The sequence below is a fragment of the Lagopus leucura genome, unplaced genomic scaffold (assembly GCF_019238085.1).
Source record: "Lagopus leucura isolate 7727_CA_CO unplaced genomic scaffold, USGS_WTPT01 Super-Scaffold_100004, whole genome shotgun sequence".
NCBI classification, from domain to species: Eukaryota; Metazoa; Chordata; class Aves; order Galliformes; family Phasianidae; genus Lagopus; species Lagopus leucura.
In genome coordinates, this window is record NW_024962264.1 from 57,883,477 (window position 1) to 57,904,122 (window position 20,646).

The 20,646-nt window shown below is 42.4% G+C and overlaps 1 protein-coding gene across 1 annotated transcript; it reads left to right on the plus strand.

Annotated features, from left to right (window-relative positions):
* The first annotated feature begins 70 nt into the window (after positions 1–70).
* NSG1 (neuronal vesicle trafficking associated 1) lies at positions 71–20,645 on the plus strand. The gene is made up of 5 exons (XM_042870861.1): positions 71–149; positions 519–669; positions 4,141–4,257; positions 14,025–14,135; positions 19,288–20,645. Exons 2-5 carry the CDS (start codon positions 541–543, stop codon positions 19,486–19,488), a joined length of 558 nt encoding a protein of 185 aa, XP_042726795.1. The 5' UTR covers positions 71–149; positions 519–540; the 3' UTR covers positions 19,489–20,645.
* The last annotated feature ends 1 nt before the right edge of the window (position 20,646 follows it).

Genomic DNA, 20,646 nt, shown 5'->3' on the forward strand with positions numbered 1-20,646 from the left:
CTGAGCCACGCGGCGGCTGCGTCACGGCGCTGAGTCTTTCTGCCCGCCGAGGGACAGCCGCCGCCTCGCCGCCCGCTCCGCCATCGCTGCGCGGGCCGCGGCGGAACGACGCCTCGCCGCCCCCCGAGGAAGGGCCGGGAGCCGCGGCGGTGAGTGGCGGGGCGCTGCCTCGCCGCCCCCAGGGAGGGCCGGGGGGAGCGCTGCCGTGTGCGGGGCCGCCATGGCGAGGGGCGCCGGGCGGGGCCGGGGCTGAGGGCGATGCCGCACCGCGGTCGCCGGGATCGTGATAACGCGCCGCGGTGGCTGTGTGCTATTTATTTATTTATTTACTTATTTATTTTAAGTGGCGGTCGTAATTCTCATGTACTGAGACGTGCTCAAGTCGCGGAGACCAGCCCGTGTGTGTATGTGCGTGTGTGCGTATCGCCGTGTGTTTCGGGGGCTGTGGAAGGGGCTGGTGGAGCCCGGCTCGCTGACACACCGCTCCGCTGTGCGTTTTTCTGTGTGTCTGCTTGCAGAAAACCCCTCATTCCTGGAAGAATGGTGAAACTGGGGAATAATTTCAGCGAGAAGAGCACAAAGCAGCCCCTTCTGGAGGATGGCTTCGACACCATCCCCCTGATCACACCCCTGGACGTCAATCAGCTCCAGTTCCCGCCTCCCGACAAGGTACGGTGCCTTCAGCTTCCATCCCGGAGAATCACACCCAAATCCTGGGCAAACAACAAAGAATGGGTTACGTGTGACAAGCGGCTCGCAGCACCGGGCAGTACGCCGTGTTCTGAGCAGTGTCAGCCCCTCTGGGGAACAGCGGAGCTACCGGCAACCCAGCAGTGGTGATTTGCATTGAAACGTAGTGGGGAATGTGAGCGTTTGTGAGGTGTTTGGGTTTCTGTATGAAATGTAGGAGCAGACAAATGCAAGGTGTTATGTGCTGTATTGTTTCATCCCTTTTCAATGTCTGACTCGTTAGTATGTGGAAGGTGCTGTGCACCCTTTGAAGGGAAAGGAATTTTCCCTGAAAAGCCCCCCTGGTGGGCTGTGAACACAGCTTTGTCTCTGCAGGATGAACATAGGCAGACTGGCCATATAGAACTTCCATGTTCCATTTGTGCTTTGGTAGAACTTCCACTAGCCCCACTCAGCCTGAAGCACTGGGATGAGAGTAGATCACTGAGCTTCCTATGAGAATCATACAATGACTTGAGTTGGGAGGGACCTCAGAGGTGGTCTGGTTCCAGTCCCTCCGCTGTGGGCAGGGTTGTCCATGACTAGATCAAGTACTAGGTCAGGTTAGCAACTTATTTGGCCCCAGATCTCTAAATGGAGGTGATGTAGAGTGCTCTGTGGCTGGAAAGGACTGCTTGAGGTGCTGCTCACAGGTTGGAAGGGAATCATGTATCCACATTCCTCATCTCATGGCTTGAGTGTCAGGGATTCAGGAGTATGACAGAGTAATCCATAAATATATTCATTTCACTCAGATGTTTCAGTAAGAGTTATTATGGGTGGGGCATACAGTGGTAGGATACTTTTTTCAGGTATTTCAGTAAGAGACTGGCTGGGGCATTTTCCACATGCACCTGGCAAAAAAACAAAAAAAAGCTTTGTGTTTTTTAAATCCAATATTTAACTGGAAAATGATTGGTAATATGTTCCTTCTGATTTTTGCTTTTGGCATTGTGTCCTCCAAGAGCTCAGTTCTCCTTTTAGATAAAGTGATGGGTAGGTGCTACTCATAGTTAAGAATAATAATAAAAAAAAATCACATAATCCTACCTCAGGGTAAAGCATTTCAGCTTTTCAAGTCTGCCTCAGAAGAGTGTTGCTCGTAGGCAACACAAACACATTTATGACCTCCATTTTAATTCCTATCAGCATCGTTGTGCTGTGTGTGGTGACCAGTTGGCAGGCATAAATACAATAAGCCATAACAGCTGTTACAGAGCCTTAGGGCACATTTTCTGTCCTTCGTTACATGGGTGTAAATCTTCAAACCGAGGACAAAATTGCACCCTAAGGCTTTCAAACAAGTTAAGTCTGACTGTGTCGGATATGCCTGCCAACTGGTGACTGCATAGAACTGATTACCAAGAGCAGCATCCAGAGGAATCTGTTGTGTTACCATGCTGTTAAGCAGAAGACTGCTTTGGGACCGTGTGGGATAATAGGTTTACCTTGAGTGGAGCTGTGGTAAACATAGGAGACTGTGCCTCCCATCTGCACCTGCTCGGAGCAGGCAGAGCTCCTCCTGCCTCTGCAAGATTTGCCTTCAACATAGCACACATACACCTCAGCTTGAAGCTTAAGGAAACATTCAGTTGGCTCCTCTGCACTTTGCATTGTCTATTGGTATGATAGCTTTCCTTTCATTTTGCAAACAATGAGGAAAAATAGAAGCATGCATTTATTGGTCTTACTGGCTTCCTTCTGTGACATGGTTAGTCATGTCACTGTGTCCTTCGTGGCTGCTACAGACACAAAGGCAGTAGTAGAGTAGCTGATGTGAAAAACAGCAGAAGGGTTGTCAAGATTGACGAATGGAACAAATTCTCAAGTATGAAGACTCTCATGTACAATGGAGTACGTCCTTCATATATCTGTGCTTATTATTCACTTACAAGGCTCTGGTATGGCAGTGAAGCCTAACTTCTTGGGTAGTAGTGACTGTAGTGCCAAGGATTTGATGGTTTTGACAGCTTCTAAATTAAACGGATGAACTGATTTAAATTCATATTTAGGTATGTTGAACAAAAGAAGACATTACATAACCAAGCAGATAGAACTCTGTGTTCAGTGTCAGCTGAAAGTGACTTGAGTTGCCTGAGAATTATGCAACATAAAGGGGAAGAAGTATAATGTTAAAAAGATGTTCCAGACCATTTGCTTCCATGAAGCTGCTGGGTAATTGAAAAGTAACATAGTTATAATTATCTTATTAATTATAGCTCAAAATAGATTTAGAAACTCTTTTCCCTGTGTTCTATGTCTGTGTGCTTTTATAAAAGTATCTAATAGGCTTTGTGCTACAGTCACGCAAAGGAGAACCCAAAGGTTTAATTTCAGTAAGTGGCTACCTGTAAGTCTATCTTAATTTATCACAGCTTATTACAGTCTTAATTTATGAATAGTTGCCACTGATAACATGTGCTGCTCCAAGGACAGCATCTAGTTCTAAAAATCTGAAAGTGTGAAGTCTCAATATTTGTTCTTGGAAACAATAGAGAAAATTGGCCAAACCACAGTGGAGCTGCCAGTACAATAAACTGCCTGTTTTGTTTGAGATGCTTTCAAAAATAGATCCTGAAAAATTGTAGAAAAAAAGAAATGAGGCAAGTAGGTTAGGTGTATGAAAATTCTGTATGATGAGAATGCCTAGGAGAGTATTTGAGGTACAACTGACACAAGTATTTTTGGAATACAGGTAAGATGCTCAATGATATTTTGGGGAAATAGCTCACAGCAAGGAATAAACTGAAATTAAAGAGCCTTGGGTGTTTTGAGAAATCTCATTATCACATAAGGGTTTGTGTGTTCCTTGTTGCTAGTAACTTAAAAGTTATCTGAGATGTTAAATATTACAGTGCCAAAAGCTTTTGTCTGGCACGTACCAAATTGCATCTAGCTAGGTCATTCCACTTCTCTGAAGTTCAGAATCGTGCTGTTGGAGAACATGGCTGTGGAGCATACTTCTGAAACTAATGGAGATGGCTGTTTCCTGCTTTGAACAGTCTGAAAGTCTTGTGATTTGGATTTGAACTAAATAGGTGCTTGCAGCACAATAACAGAACAGCTGAAAAAACTGAATGTTCCTGGAAGTGTTGCATAGCAAGTCTTCCTTTAGATCCATCAAGATTTTTTTTGAGAGAATTTTGTTGATTACTATGAAGAAAATAGACAGAAATAACTAACAGCTTGAAGCCTCCATAGGAGAATTGCACAAACTGGAGGAGGAAAAAAAACAGTGTTGTGTTTAATGTGCTTGTCAGCAAATAAAAGAGTAAAATAAGATTCCCACGGCTTGTTTCATGCTATTCCAAACATGGCAGGTGCACCTGAAGATGTGCTCAAAAGGTACTGACAGCTTTTTGATATATATATATATATATATTTATTTTTTTTTTTTGACTTGTTTTAAAGGTTGTGGTCAAAACGAAAACAGAGTATGAACCTGATCGCAAGAAAGGAAAATTCCGTACTCCAAAAATAGCTGAATTCACAATCAGCATCACTGAAGGGGTTTCAGAAAGATTTAAGGTAAGCAATGCAAGCTAAATATGTTAGTGACTCAGTTCTGCTCCAAGAAATGCTTAAAATCAATTGCTGATTGTAGTCAAGAGTGGTTGTAACAGAGTGGCTGTTTGGAGCATAACTGGAAAAGAGAAAAAGGAATTCAGTGATAAAATAGTTACATTATAATATATACTTATATCCAGTGGGTATTTAACATTTGGGAGCAGAAGGAAGCCCTGCAGTATTACTGGTTCTAACCCTTCCTGGCAGTCGGGCTTGGGGGCAGTGCTGTCAGTGTGTGTGTGTCACAGTGAGGCTGACTGGGATCTGTTTGGGGTGTGCATAGGTATGGCTTACAGCATGGACAAAGCTTCTGTTGAAGGGTAAGAACCACAAGAGTGTATGTTTCCTTGTTGGCTGACTATTCTTCTCTGTAGCCAAACCATTCTCCTAAAAGCACTGTCATTGTCCATTAAGTATTTCTTATAGTGAGATGTATGACTTGGCAACTTAAGGATGCATACAGAGCTCTTCGCTATCGATGTTGTGGTCCAGCTGTATCATGCAGGTTGATGATGATGATCACTGGGAGATGGCAGAGCAGTGGGAATCTGACTCACATTTATTCATTTGTGTCCACATCCTTCTTATTTCCTTTGATAGTTCTAGAGGAAAGCTGAGAGCTTAACTGATGCCAAACTGATACAAACTGATTGTATTGCCAATTCCACTTCTCGCTGGAGGTCAGGTTTTCTTGTGCTGTACAAGTAAAATAAAGCAGGAAAGTTAGCAGTTCAGCTCACGTTTTCTTGTCAGCTTTCTTAATGAAAGAAGACTAGTTTTCCAGTGCTGTTAATTTGGCATATTACCCAAGGACACCAAAGCATTTTCAAATAGCAGGCGACCACGCTATTCAGTGCAGGTACAGATATGCTTGGAAAGCCTTAAGTTTAGTCTGAGGAAAAATAGAAGGTTTCAGTAAAGATGTCAGTTCTCCTGATACTCCTTTTCATTCTCAGATTGCCTTGGGTTGGAAGGGACCTTAAAGATGGTATAGTTCCAACCCAGTCTGCTGCCTTCCACCAGGTCAGGCTGCCCAAGGTTCCATCCAACGTGGCCTTGAACATCTCCCACAGCTTCTCTGAGCAGCCTGTGCCAGGGCCTCACCACCAGTCACTGAGAGCAGTCCCTATCCTGTTAGGGGATGATACATGCTGTATGGTTGGGTAAGGTACAGATGGGCAGCTCAGAACAAACAGGATGTGTGTGGCTGTCTTCTGAATGCATCCTGATCAGACTAATGTGATCTGGAAATGCATACCACTTTGTAGTAGAGGAGAGAGGGGAATGTGTTGGATTTGAGTGTCCTGCTAGCTCTTCAGTTCCAAGCAATGGAGCAGAACCACTGTCTGCAGAATTTTTCATTTCTCTGCTAGCTGCAGGGACTGTGAGTGTTTTCATCTGTCGAGCATTAAATTGTAGATAAGAGAGGATTTTGAATATCTTAGCTGCATCTAAACATTGTACATGTTTCTCTGTAGATCTGGGTTCTTTCTGTCTTTGTTGGGAGTGCTGAGGTAAGACCTCACTGAACAGCAAATAAATATCTTGTCATGCTGTTGGGTAGTCTTTTCTAATTTGTATATCTGAAGAGTCAGATGTCTGAGCATTTTTATGTTGCGTTTTTATATACCTTTGGATGGCATACTTAAAGGAAAATGTCTTTTAGATATTACTTCACGATGATCACTCTGGGATTAATCTCATACTACAGGGTTGCTAGGCTTTGCTGCTAGGTAACTACTGCATCAGAGAGAGGTTTCAGTAAGATTTTGTATCTCTTGAGAATTGCAGGATGATTCACACTGGCTGTAAGTCTGCTTTTAAAGGAGGGTGTGGGGGCTGATCGATTAGGAAAATTGATGCTCAGGTAGTTGAAAACAATATTTTCATGCAGAACGTTCAGGACTTAAAAATGTCCCTTAATCTCTATGTAACATTTTTAGAATTGAACTGTGCTGCCTGCATCATTTTAAAGAGGACTGACTGGTTCTCCTCCAGGGACGATTGTCATATTCACCACTCCCAATAGTAAATATTTCATGAATAATTGATGCCATTTTATAAGTATGTAGATGGAAAGTACTGATTGTGCGAGGTTTTTTTTTTTTTCCTCCTGGGTCCTTATTAATTGTGAACCGTTGTGTTAACTGCTGCTGTTGATTCTGAGAGAGCAAAAGGATATTTGTTTGAAAATTAAATATTTGCTATAATTATGAAATGCATTATTTAACTGGTAGGATATTGACTTTGGCTTGTGCTCGTGGAAGAAAGCTTCAGATGCTGTTTTAATGGCTTTAATACTGTGTGCATCGCTGATGCATTTGCCACAAGACACGGCGCAAATGTGCTAAAATAAAGGCAGCCAGTTGTCTTTGCTAATAGTTCACACATGTATTCCAAGATGTAGTCCTTAAGTAAGGACAGAGCAGATTGCGTTTTTGGGATTCAGCAGTGCAGATCATCTAAAGCTGAGCTTCTTGAGAAATTACACATTGTAACAAATGAAGCCACTCCAGCATGTACATATGTCATGTAGATCGTTTGTTGTTTTAGCAGCTGGGTGAATATGCAATTATAAAATGTATTTTCTGCATTCAATCCACATTACCACAGTTATTACAACAGAGCTGAGAATGTTTACAAAGAAAACTGCAAGTATAATTTTCCTGTACAAAGCCACGTTCTGAATTCAAATCAGAATCTGCTATAAGAATGGGAAGGCTTCCTGATTCTGAGGTTGCTGTAATTCAGTTCTATGGCAGTAACCACGCCAAGGGAGATGGCATTCTTACTGGAGATTTTATTTTTCACTGAGAAATACAAGTCTCTCTTCTGTTCTTTTGAACAGCATAGAGTGATGGGGGGAGCCGGTCCTTTGCTTTGAACGAGGCAGGTTTTCCTCTCCTGTAAATTGTCTGCTATACAGAACAGAACAACATGGCTGGAAACGTCATTTCAAAGGAGCCTTGTGAATCAGCACACAGGAGGAAGCTGTTAGAGGCACAGACGGATGGTGTCAGTCAGCCAAGGGAGAACCTTTGCCTCCATTGCGTTCTTCCGAACTCCAGTTGAGTTCTGCAGTGAGGTGTGTGTTTGCTGGGAGCTGACAGCTGACTGCTGCACACAAGCACACCCATTTCAAAAACTGTCCATTGTACTGAAGAATGAGAGGTTTTTTTTCTCTCTTTGGGGAAACCTGAATAAAGAACACTCAAAGTATTTTGAAAGCAAGCATTTCTGTTTCCCAATAATTTTAAAGCCCTTATGTTAACCCAAGCTGTGGTATGCTTTAAGCCATTTGATTCATACGAAGGGAAATCAGTTCTTCAGGCTTCATTACTGACATCTGTATGTATATGTAGCTGCAGAGCCGAAGTCTGAAGCTTACTTCGGAGGTAAGACCACATTGGGCAAGCCATGTACTGTCAAGTAGCAAGCGTGAGGTTATGGAAGAGAAATCAAGACATTCAAAATCAGTATTCTCAGTTTTATTTGGTTATTTTAATTAAAAAAAAAAAAGTACATAATGTAACATGAATTTAAATATTCCATGACTGATGTTTCTCAAAGGGCCATCTTTTAAAACACATTTCTGCCTCAAGCCTCTTTGACTTGTTTTTTCTTAGTAATTATTCTTAATGCAAAAACAATTGGACACACAGAGAATACTTCTTTGTCAGTCTGTGTGATCGCTCTGTGTCCTGAGTGGCTCTTTGCATCCACTTAAAAATCTGCTAAATGCAGAAGATGTTGGCTGATTCCTGTACAGGAGCACTTCCTTAAGCAGTGCTGTGTCTGTCACTCAGTGCTGGAAGGATGACAGGTGCTCACAGCCTGGCATAGTGCTCTTTTCTTCTCTAGAGCTACTCACAGGATTGAAGAGTTGCTCACTGCTATAACAGTTTGGCAGACTTTGAATTCTTCCTTTTATTGCTTCAGAGCAATAAAAAAATATCAAGACAAAAAAATATATATTCTTCTTTCAGTGTAATTGCCATTTTTTTAAAAACAATGTAAATAAAAGCAATGTGTTGTGACTGTCTTTATTCCATTTTTATAATTTCTGATAATTCTATGATAGGACATAGACGATACTGCTACATTATTGGCTAAAAGAATTTTATTTTTACAGTCAGAGCTGTCAGACTCAAGTGGGTAATACCCAACAACAGCTCCCCTGCTCTGAGCCAGGTGCCTTATGCTGTTGAATCCCATTAGAAATCCTTGTCTTGGAGCAGAACCAAGTGTCTGAGATACTGCTGGCAAAAGATCCTTTGGGTCTCTCTAGATGTTAACACTTGCTGCATATATGGAAAGGCTGTGTAAGGTTTTCCAGCCCTTCTCTTGGCCCTGATAATCCATTCCAGGTCTGTATGGTAAGGTAACAAGGCTCTAACTTCAGGGGCACAAGATATCTTGGGCTGCTTCCTCAAATCTCCCTAGTTCTCAGCCTAATACGTGGTGTCTGTGTGATGGAGGGTGATGGGATGTTGCCACAAGCAGTCATGTTAAGCCACAGTGTTGCTTATACTCTGGAGGTTGCTGCTATTGTTTGGTTTTGTCTAACAGCATCTCCCTCAGGTTTCATTAATCAGTTCCCTTGCACATTGGCTCTGTTGTCTTGTACCATCACTGCTAAGAAGCACTGGGTTGGAATTAAGTGATCTTTCCCTTCAACCCAAATGATTCTTTGTTTCTATATGTGTAGTTTCTTTTCAGTTACTTCCCTCCATGAATCCATTTTCCTTTCTTGCTGCTTCTCTCAGTCATCTCCAGGTAAGCATCCACACTAGTTCTCTGCCTCCTTGAGCTGTCTTTTGATTTCGTCATTTTCTGTTGCGTTCTGTCCCAAGGCTGTCATCCTTTTTGAGGCAGATACCAGTCATGCAGCTAAACATGACCTGTTGTGTTAGAAATATCCCTTTGAAAACAGGCACCTGGCTGCCTTTTGTGTCACCAGCCATATTATGTATTTAAGGTATAGTCCTGTAGCAGGAATGGGAAGTTGTACCAAATTGTTCTGTACAATCTGGACTGCTCTGTAAATGAATGTGAATCAAATGTTGCATGCAGATAAGTGAGTGTCCCTTTTTTCCTCAAGCTTCATGTAACTTTCATGTAAACTTCTAGGGACAGGCCCTGGTAATAGCAAGGAATGTCATTTTGGGAAAGCAAAAATGTTTGGGGAAATGAAGAGCTGCCTTCAACATTCTCTTGCATGCAGGTAGAGTGCATTGTATGCTGGAGAAGCAGGATTTTAGTGGAGAGAGGTGAAATGGAGGTCACAGCCATTTGCAGGGAAGTAAGCATGATGTTTTATGAATTTTAGTCTGTAGGATGTAGTCAGACATAATCTATTGTAATTACAGTCTGCCTACCTAAAATTCTCTTGTAGTTTAAATTGAATAGCAATAATCTTAATTTCCTGCACTAAATGGTTGCACAGAGTTGCTGTATTTCATCCCAGAGGGCTCTGTATTTCACTGGTGAGCAAAGCATGAATTGATTCTAAATCACTTGAGATGAAAGGTGCAGGTCCTCACTCACTGCATTTGGTGCTAGCACCAAGCGTGTGCCTAGAGACAAACCAGCAGTGAAAGCTTATTCCCAGGAGGCTGCAAGTGAAATAGGCAATGCATAGATGTAGAACAGAGATGAGATGTGACCGAGTGCCACAGATTGAGCAGTGAAAATGACTGCATGTGTTGTTAATTCTGCTTTAGTTCCCCTTCTTGTAATGATGGCAGTGCTCCTAGCTGGGTTTGTGTGCTTTCTGAAAGCTTGGTGGAAAAGAAGACAGTGCAAACAAGCACAATGAGAGTGGATTAATGACAAAGATTCAGGCAAGAAGAGGAGATGTGCAGAAGTGTGTGCAGGTTATGGCACCTGTTGGCATCAAGAGAGGACAGTGGGGTACAGGCAGAACGGAAAGAGAGAGGTAAGAGGAGCAAAACAGACAGAACTGTACGTGCCCTTTGTTATTTGTTCAGAAAGGGCCAGGAGTCAGGAAGGGTCTGAGGCAAACCAGCACAGTTGATGCATTTTGCTGTAACGTTCTGGCTTGATTAGAAAGGGAGCACAGTAGAGGCTAGTGGAACGAGGGAGGAGATTGCAACAGCCAAGTAGAGAAGGAAATACAGCTGTAGCAGTGTAGTAGCTGTAGCAGTGTAGTACTACTAACTGTAGTAGTACAGCTACAGCTGTAGCAGAGGACAGACTGACTGGGAAGATCTAGCAGACCCTGATGATAAGGCCTTACCAGGAGCTGTGTGCATGTTGGTGTAGTTGTCATATCTGCTGAACTTTATTTGTTGGGCTAAATGCTTACAGTCAGAAGATAGGGAGTTTTGGTGTGTTGTTTTTTTTTTGTTGTTGTAGGTACACTTAGTTCATTCATTAGTCATCTCTCATTTCGATTACTGTAATGGCTTCTGGCTAGACGTTGTCCTTCTTCTGCTCTTCACTTATAATCTATTCAAAAATCTGCCACGTACATAATATCTTGTCATCTGTTGTGCTCACTTGGTTCTGCTGCCAGATCTCCTCAAAATTAACCTTAAAGGGCACTTTTGAGATGAAAACAAGGCTACCCTTCACATTACTAGTTGAAAGAAACACTTGTTTCTACTTCCCTCTAGTTATTTTAAAAGCCTGTCACCCATATAGTTTGGCAGAGACCTTGGTGTTCTGCAGGATGTATGTAGCAGTGAAGGATCACAGTAATTTGGAGGACTTCTGCTCCCACTGTATGGGTTCTGCACTCCTCCAGCTGGCTGCCACAGGCAGAAGAGATGCAACTGTAAGAAAGAGGGAGTTGTTCTGTGTGGATGGTATCCTCTCCTCCCTGGAACAGAAGGCAAGGGTGGGTTGCTGCCAGTGCCCCTGCAGGAGGGAGGATATAATTGTGTGTTAGGTTGTGGTGAGTACACAGATTTGCTGTGGAAGAAAACAGTATGTGTCAGCTTTGGTCAGGCTTATGGTCTAAAGAGTGACTTGTTGTCTACTCTCTTTCTGTGCTTTCATTTGTGGAAGGGAACAGGGAGGTGGGGTGGGAGGTGGACTCTGCTGGGTAACTGGAAGGGAAAAGCAGCAGCCTGGCTGGGCTGTGGATCATCTTTGTGGGCAATGAGAGTGAAGGGAAACAGCTAGTAGGAGGAAGAGAGGGATTTTACAGGAGAGAAGTGAATTGGATAAACAGGTGATAGGATCATCTTGGAATCCAGTGATGGATTTCTATCCATGTCACTGGCACGTGCAGCTGTCCTTTACTGAAGTACACGTTACTTGTATCCTGATGGGTGGTTAGCAAGGAGACAAGAGCTTACTTGATTAGGGATTTGCAAATGGAGTCTGATTGCAAATTATTGGGGATAATGAGAGTAAAAATTTACATGCTAATACCAAAATTAATAACATTAGGAAACTGTTTACTCTTGTCTGTGGCTGTGATGGCTGTGAGCTGAACCAGTCTGTACCACAGCAATTCTTCTTTTGATGTCTGTGTTTCATGTCACAGAGCTGTTCTACAGAGAACAGGCATTCTTGAAGGCTGTGTGGAACACATCTTGGATGGCATGGAGGCCTTGGCAATAATCCCACTGGAATTTTGTTTTCTCTTTATACTTCTTTACCCTTTCTTCTCTGTGTCATTTTCTAAGGAAAAAGCAGTGATCATCAGAGTGAGTGGGACAGTGCCACACATACTTAGTGCCAGTGGGTTGTAGGCTGGGAGGTGAGTGATCCCAAACCTGCAGCTTGGACTGGGCAACGTGGGTGTTTCTTGATGGGATGGCTGGGGGCGCACAGGAAGGGGCTGCAAACAGCTGTAGAAGAAAAAAGGGAGAGGCATGATAAAACATGTGGGAAGGGCCAAGGTAAGGCATGGCTTGGTAGGGCTGCCAGGTGTGAGGGGAGAGGGGCTGTTACTGAACTGTGCCACAGAAGATGACCAGGAAGGAAGATGTGCTTCTTTTGGATTCACACATAGTACCCTGAGCCATGGCTGGAAATGCAAGGTTGGCAAGGCAGAGCTGTCCATAAGTAACAAACTTGGAGAAGGCTAATTGGATTTGAAAACTGATGTCAGTTTGTGGTTTTCAGAGGGTGATTAAGAATATGATTTCTCTTTTAATTCAGCGTCTGTTCTGAGAAACTGAAGATGTTATTATTAACCAGAAAGGTCATTTGCACTGTGTCTCATTTAGATTAGCATTGTTACGTTAATATTTACATTTATTCCGCTAATTTGCTTTTTGATCTGTGCTTCTCCCTGCCCTCCCCTCTGGCCCTCCTTTTATTACATTTTTTTTCTTTACTTTCTATCAAAAATCCTTAGCTTCAGCAGCATGCTACTTCCCAGCCTTGTTTCAGCCAGGAAATGTTGCTCTCCCTGTTGTTTGTCCATGGTGAAGTTACCTTTCTTAGGATGACAAATCTATAAAAGTTCATCTGAGTCCTTCAGCATCCTAGGCTTATCAGAAAGGGAAGGTGAGGTTGATTTGTATTTTTATTTTTTTGCCAAGAGACAAAGCTGCAATCTTTTAGTGGTATTTGGAAGAACCAGGTTATTACTTCTGTATTTTAAAATTTAGATAACACTGTACATTTGATTCATTAATCACGTAAGTTTGTTTCTGTTTATTTTTATGCTGTGGCACATGTTGGCTTCTCACCCACTCTCTTATTCTGCTTTTCCTGTGATTTCCAGAAGCTACTCATTTCTATCAGTAGAGGTTTTACAGTAATAAAGACAGACATCTGGGACATTCCCCCAGGTAACCAGTGCTCTTTGCTCAGCTCACACGCCCATCAGGTTGCGTCTCCCATCTCACCTAAAAGGCTGCCTGGTCTCCAGCTGCTCACAGCTTAATCCTGGGTAATGTTAGCTTGGCAGTGATGCAGTGATCAGTGACTTCAGATTCAATTTTAGGTATCCCATTTTTTGCTGCAGCTCAAATTCAGGATAAGAGAGGTACACGGTGAAGTCAATGCCACACACACAGTGCAATCTGTGATGCATCGATTTGTAGAACAGTTGTACCTGAACTTGTCAAGGCAGCCCTGTGCTGAACATGGTGTATTCCTTATGGGTCTGGAAGTGACTCCTGTGCAGTCATTGTGTGGTGAAGCAGTACTGGTTCAAACAAGATTTCTGAAGGAGTATTGATTGGTTTACATGTGGACTACTGGTGTATAGCCCATACATTCACAGCAGGTGCAACAAACTCTTATCTAACAATAGTGGGCAGACATTGCTTTCTCCTTGCCTCACTAAAGCCATCTGTATTATTTGGATGCCACCTGTGTTAACATTTTGGCATCTGACTCCATTCTTGAGCAGGTACGAGGAAAACCAACATGCTTATCAGCTGACATAAACTAGATTTACACTTCCATCATCTAAATACTAAAAAATCAGCACACCCAAACCACCCTCGTGAGTCTTTCTGCCCTCCTGTGTGTACTGTAAAGAAAAGCATCTGAAAAAGCCTGGTAGCACAAAGGCACTGGGCCACTGTATGTGCATCATCTGCCTTCATCAGCGAGAAGCAGTAGGTGGAAGCACTCGTACTCCTTTCCCGTTCTCCCTCCATGATTAAGTAGCTGTTTTTAGCCTTTGCTTGATTTTCCTGTACAATGCTTTCATAGCTGGCTTTTGCTGCCTACAGTAACAGCAATGTATTAAGCAGTGCATTACTAACATGAACATGTTGTATTTCTCTTTGCAGGTAACTGTGCTGGTCCTTTTCGCCCTTGCGTTCTTAACTTGTGTTGTATTTCTGGTAGTCTACAAGGTTTACAAGTACGATCATACCTGTCCAGAAGGATTTGTTTTCAAGGTAAATTGTGCACACATTGTAGAAAAATAGGGGAGAGTATGTAATATTGTAATATAATCTGTGCTGTTTTGTGCATAGCCTTTGTGAAGTCATGCTGCATTGCATGGAAATTCATAGTTGTTTCCAAAGGTTAGACTGCTTTTAGATGTGTTTCTTTCTGCTTAATTTGGTTGTGACTACCACACAGATTTCACACACTTGTTATTTTTGCTATTGTAAACGTTGCAAAAACATCAACACTGGTGTCCTTCAGATTTCCTTCATCTGCAGCTGTTTGAGCAAAGCATTCATTTATTGGGTCATACAATTAGATGTTGCATGTTTCTCCAAATTCTTGTGTCATAGGAAAGGGGAGAGCAATAAATCTAAAGACCTGGAGGAAAAGACTCTGGAATATATATCAAAGAAAGACTGAAGTGATGGTCTCATTAAGAGTAGCAGTTACCTTATTTTTATAGAAAGAACTCCTTGTTCTAGAACAGAGACCTCTGAGCTCTGCTGCCACGGGCCAGAAGGGATGCCAAAAAAGGGAAAATACATTTATTGGAAAAAATAAGGGAGGCTGGGGCTCACTTAATTCTTACAAGGTGGTAGTGCTGGCTTCTCAGCTGGATCTGAGCTAGAAGTCCAAAAGGTAGTATTGATTTCTGTCTGTTGAGAGATGTAACAGGGTTGAACTCAGGTGTCATGAGTTAAGAAAAGCAGCCGTGATCATGGCATTCTTCCCTCTAATTAAGATTACTTAGTCACCTAAATGAACGGCGGGTACCTGGAATGATTTTCAAAATGATGTAAGAAAGAATGGCTGCTTCAGTGCTCCTGACAGTCCTGTTCGGTTTTGATCCAGTTTTCCCTTGGCTCAAAGATGAGATATGGTGCTTAGAACATTCGGCAGTAATGTGGGACACAGGTCTTAGTTCTGCTGTATTTTTTGAGTTGTCTCAGACAAGTTCTGAAATGTCTCTGCTCCTGTCTCAAGGGATGACAGGCTTTTGTTCTACGCGTTCTCTTTGAGCCATTTGGAATATGGACTGTATGTTCCTACAGAGCCTACCTTGATGTGATCCCGACTTGGCAGGCACGGCCAGTTATGTGCTCCCAGCGATGGTCTGTGCTTCTGTGTCCTTTCTCACCATGTCTTCCCCTCCTTTGAATTGCAGCATTCTGGCTTCTTCTGCCTTTTCCTTCTAGCGTCACAAACATTTAAGAGGAGAAGAGTTTTGTGAGCTGTGTTCAGTTGCATGGTGTGTGAAGAACCATCTGATCAGGTTTCTCAGGATCCTGTCTGAAACCCAAGTCAGGGAGAACTCCTCACAGCTGGTGCTTTACAGTGCAGCACATAACAGGGCTGCTTTACTACTGTTCTTCCAGTGTTGGGTTTTGTGAAGGCTGTTTCCTGGGTGCTTGACAGCATAATGCCAGGAGGCATGGCATCTTTGGACATGGAATTCTTAAGAGTTTTTTATAGCATAAACAAGTCACTAAATGACACCTGGCCTCGAACAGCGGTGCTGACATGAATTTGTATTTGTTGCCTCCATGTCTTTTTTGAGAGAGTCTGTAACATCAGCTGGCATGGCTTGGCACAGATGTCCTAGGAGATGAAGCAGAAGCCTACAGCCAGCTGTGATCACCTTGTGACCAGTCTCTCTGTGGACAGGCTTTATGCTTCAGCTGCACTGAGTGATACGCTCTGGCCTGGCATCACCAGGCTTTTGATGCTGATGTGATTTGCTTGGTAAGGGTAGATGTTTCCTCCCTCTGGAAGCCTGGTGCCATGGGAGCCTCTGAATACAGGCTGAGCTACTGCAGCCGTGAGTCAAATTTGTGATTCTCTGCCTTGATGCTAACATAAACACAACAGTTCCAAAGGTTTCAGTGTCTTCAACCTTTTTGCTGTCCTACACATCCACAGCTTGTAAGTGTAATTAAAAAGGTGCTTGTTTTCCTCTCTATAACATACTTAAACTGCCTGAGTTGGAAATTTGTGCTTGTTGAAGCTGATGCAGACATAGCACTGTTGTGGTGTGGATTCCTCAGCAGCACTCTTTCTGGCTCAGGGTGAGACTCACCAGAGCTGCCCTCAAGGACCTGAGCACATTCAGATCCTGGAGAAACTTCTTCAGAGCTTCAGGGTGCTCCCTGCTGCATCTGTTCCTCTTCCCTTTCATTGCAGAGACACTTGCCTTCTGTCAGACCCATGAACAGTACAAGAGAGTCACTTCCGTGCATTAGAGATAACACCATCATCTATTAAGTTTGGAATACTGACCCAGCAAATAGGAGAGAAGATACTATTGTGACACATTAATGCCCCTGGGCGACAAAAGGAGTCATCCTAATGTAGCCAAACACAGACTGGCAACCAGAACTTTCTCTGGTATCAGAACCCTTAACTCACAACTAACTTCTGAAATAGAAGGGCTAGGAAAGAAACAGGAGACTGACAACTCACTCTGGAGTATCCCAGTTTCTCCTCACAGCCTTTGTTATTACTTGTCATGCTTGGAAAAGAGGGGAGAGGGAGAATGTTCTGTTTAAGTTGAAGGTCAGAGCAGAGAATCGGCACCAGTTCTTGCAACTCAGTAACTCCTGAGTGTGCACTGCTTGCCTTGATGAGATGCTAAGCAAAGGAGTTGTCCTTGGGCAGCAGAGAAGGAGCAGAGTAAAAGGGGAGGCTTTGTCTGTCTTTTCTAGAAGCATGAAATCCTGTGAGCAGAAAATTCAGTCAAGATGGGAACTCTTGGGATCTCTGCTGTGTATTTCTTTAGGTTCTCCTGTCAGCTGTTGTGGGGTTTTGACTACAAAAAAATAACATTACTGAATCATTTTGCCTGTTAAAAAGCAAATTGCTCCTTTTAAGCAACAAAAGATTGTGACTTTATTTTTTTTTTTTAGACTGGCAGTAATCTTGGCTTGTCTTCAGCACTAATAATTATATTCCATTTGCTTGAATTTTCTTGGCAGATTTAATTAGATCAATGGATTGTGTTCCTTCTCCCATTTTAAATATTTAGAGTTGTGACTACATCCTCTGACTGGGAGAAATAATCGCTACAAAGAGGTCTGTGTTTAAGTACTTCTTAGTCATTTTATCACATCAGAAGACGTGTCAGTTATCCCAGATAAAGCATGGATAATGCTAACAGAAGATGGCATGGTGATGTAGGTGAATGTGCACAGCACGTAGCTCTGTGCCAGAGTTGTCCTTTTGAAAGTTGTTTTTGAAATGTAGGTCCCAGGCTGGCAGCTGACACACGTGGACTGATCGATGATGATTGCAGGGAAGCCTCTGTGCCTTACGAAGTGCAGAACAGCCAATGTCTTTGCTTCTCCGGGTTAAATCCTGCCTGCTTTGTATTTCTAGTTCAAACAAAACTTGAAGGCAAGTTTTGCCCTGGCTGCTATGTTAGAAAAAACGATAAGGTGAACCTGGTTGGAATGCTAACTTCCAATGCTGGTTCAAGTCTGACATGCATAGAATAGTAGAATCATAGAATGGCTTGGGTTGGAAGGGACCTCAAGAATCATGAAGCTCCACACCCCCTGCTGCAGGCAGGGCCATCAGCCTCCATGTCAGATACTAGACCAGGCTGTCCAGGGCTCCATCCAGCCTGACCTTGAACACCTTCAGGGACAGGGCAGCCCATCTAAGCTTCCATCACAAAAGCAGGTTAGGATTGATGAGTTGTTAACTCCTGAGAGGACTGTTCATCTTCAGCCTTCCTTCCAGTTTGCCATAGAACTGTATTGTACTCATCAGGTAAGTGGGTTTGTAAGACTACCCACAGGCTGATAGTTTCAGCAATGTTCTTTCATACTATTCTCTTCAGTGTTTTTGGGGATGCAAAATTTATTTTACCTAGGACTGTCTGCTGCATCTGCTGACCAGCCATTTTGTGCTAGATGACTTAAAACTGGTGTGCATTCATAGTAAATGTGTATACATATGGGATAGATAGATAGCATTTAGTCATAAAAACCATGACAGTTTTGTGTTTTTGTGCTCAGAAATTTCCAGTATAAAGACTTTCTTGCCAAGTTTAATGACAGCAGTACTGCTGTCCTGCACTATTACAAATTTTAGTCTTTGGTGTTGGACACAGAAGATCATTTCTTCTGAAATGAGTCAGCAAAGAAACAATTGCAGTCATTTCCTAGAGCTGGCGTGAGCTGCAGGTGCTCAGTGTGGATCTTAGAGTGCTGCAGCACCCTGAGGATCTCAGGCAAAAGTGCTCAGCCTGGCAGATATGGCAGAAGAGCTGTGAGGAGTCCCATACCCTTTCGGAGCAAAACTCAGGGGGTCAGCAGGATCTGTCCAAATCTATCATTGTTTCCTTCAGTGTGATTTGCTGCTTCATAGGCTTTTACTGCATCATCACAGGAAGGGTGGCTCAGTGCTGCCCACTGTACAGACTTGGTTTTCAAGATGACAAAGTCCCTATTTAGTATTTAACTGTCTAAATCAAGTAGTTCATTTTCCAAAGGTCTGAGCACGGAGGAGTTTCTTTGTAGTGCTCTTGAACTTCTGGGGAATTAAATAATGTAGCACCACAGCTAAAGATAGATTTTTAAAAGCCTGCTACTGACTTCATCTTTCTGAAAATCAGCAGTGAAGAACTGTGTTTGTGTGGGTGTGTATACACATCAGCTGGACACAATGTTTTCCTTTTGTGCCTTATTTATTAGGCTGTAAAACTGGCCATAACTTGGCATCACTGTATTAATTTCTATCCCACAGACTGAAAACACTGTAGATTGCATGAAGCTAATCTAATGCTAGAATGCAGAATCTGTAATTGTAAATTGACCACTTGGAAGTAAACGGGAAGGAGAAAGAAAGAAAAAGCAAAATGTATCTGCAACAAGAGACTGAGTACTTACACAGAGTTTAAGTATGGGGCATACAAGTTCTTTGTCCTTTAATTATTCCGGACTATAGACACAGATTGGGCTTTCTGGCAAATGCTATGTGAGGCCTAAGGATTACAGGGAAGAACAGTTTGAACACATTAGGACAATGTTGTAGTAATTGCTGTATGTTGCATCCTGAGTCACAGACTGAATGTTTGCTTAGACTCAAAGGAAAAGAGAAAACATGTATCGTGTGTGGGACTGCATCTGTAATCTAAGTGATGGATTTTCTTTTCAGAATAATCAATGCATTCCAGCTGGGTTGGAAAACTACTACTCTGAACAAGACTCCAATGCTCGAGGGAAATTTTACACAGTCATAAACCACTACAATCTGGCCAAGCAAACCATCACGCGCTCAGTGTCCCCGTGGATGACAGTACTGTCAGAAGAGAAACTGTCTGAGCAGGAGACTGAAGCCGCTGAGAAATCAGCTTAGTGTGATAAGCTAATTATTAACACTATGTCATTTGAAGGTAACTAAGGGACTTTAAGAAACTTTCCATTAAATATAATTATGGATAATTTAGAGGTTACTCATGTTTATGGTGCAATTGCTTCTGTTTGCTGATACTGCTTTGCAAAAACAAAAAAACATGCTGCAGAACATTCATGGGCATAAAACAAGATGCGTATCAGCATTGCTTTAGAGCTTTGACACCGTTTTCAATGTTTAAAAAAAAAAACAAAACAGATATGTTCTTGCAGTTTATTGGATACTGACAGATTTCTTCTCTGGATTTTCAGGGTTGAGACCTTAAAATGTGTTCTGTTGTCTGAACTGATATTTTATTAATTTTTTATTGTTAGTCATTTTGCAAACCGAAACACCACAGCCATAACTAGAGTGATCTCTTGTTTAGCTGAGAGCTGTGTTTAGTGTTTAGTTTTGGCTCAAGCAAAAATGATAATCAGCACTGATGTCAAGGGCATAATGTAATGACTTATATGGAAAAAGGAAAAAAAAAAGTGTCAGGTAGCATTTTCTTACATTTTCTTTTCTGTTATTTATTTGTAAGTGATAATGAAGTTCCCTGCGAGAAGGCATGCTCAATGTTTTATTATTGCTGTCAACAGGATTTAACTGCATTTCCACTGTGGCTTTAGCATCTTGGTAAGGATGTGCACTGAAACACAAACTAGATAGACACTATGGAAAAACACAGACAATTCTAGTGATGGATGTTGAGGATAGCATAAGAATATATGGTTAAGGATGTTGAAAGAGAAGTGACATCTTTTGATCGTACTTAAAAGGCAGAAAGCCTATTCACAGTAGATGTAGCCCGCTATGTAACTTGTTGGATACAGCAGAGGGAGTGATGTATCTGAATTTTCTCTTTTGTTACATTGACATTTACCCCTTTTATAAATTAGAGCTTTCAGTTCATGTATGGTTTGCGGTTTGATACTTTTTAAACACAAAGCATCAAAACAGTAGCATCTTAGTAACACTAGTGGCTGTTGGAAAGCTCCATGTGAAACTGAGTGAAGAGTAGAACTGTTTATGTATGGCTTGGGATGGACAAAGATGTAGAAGAACATAGTATTGTGGATGCACGTTCAAGTTCCATTGTAATTACAAACTTAACTATTC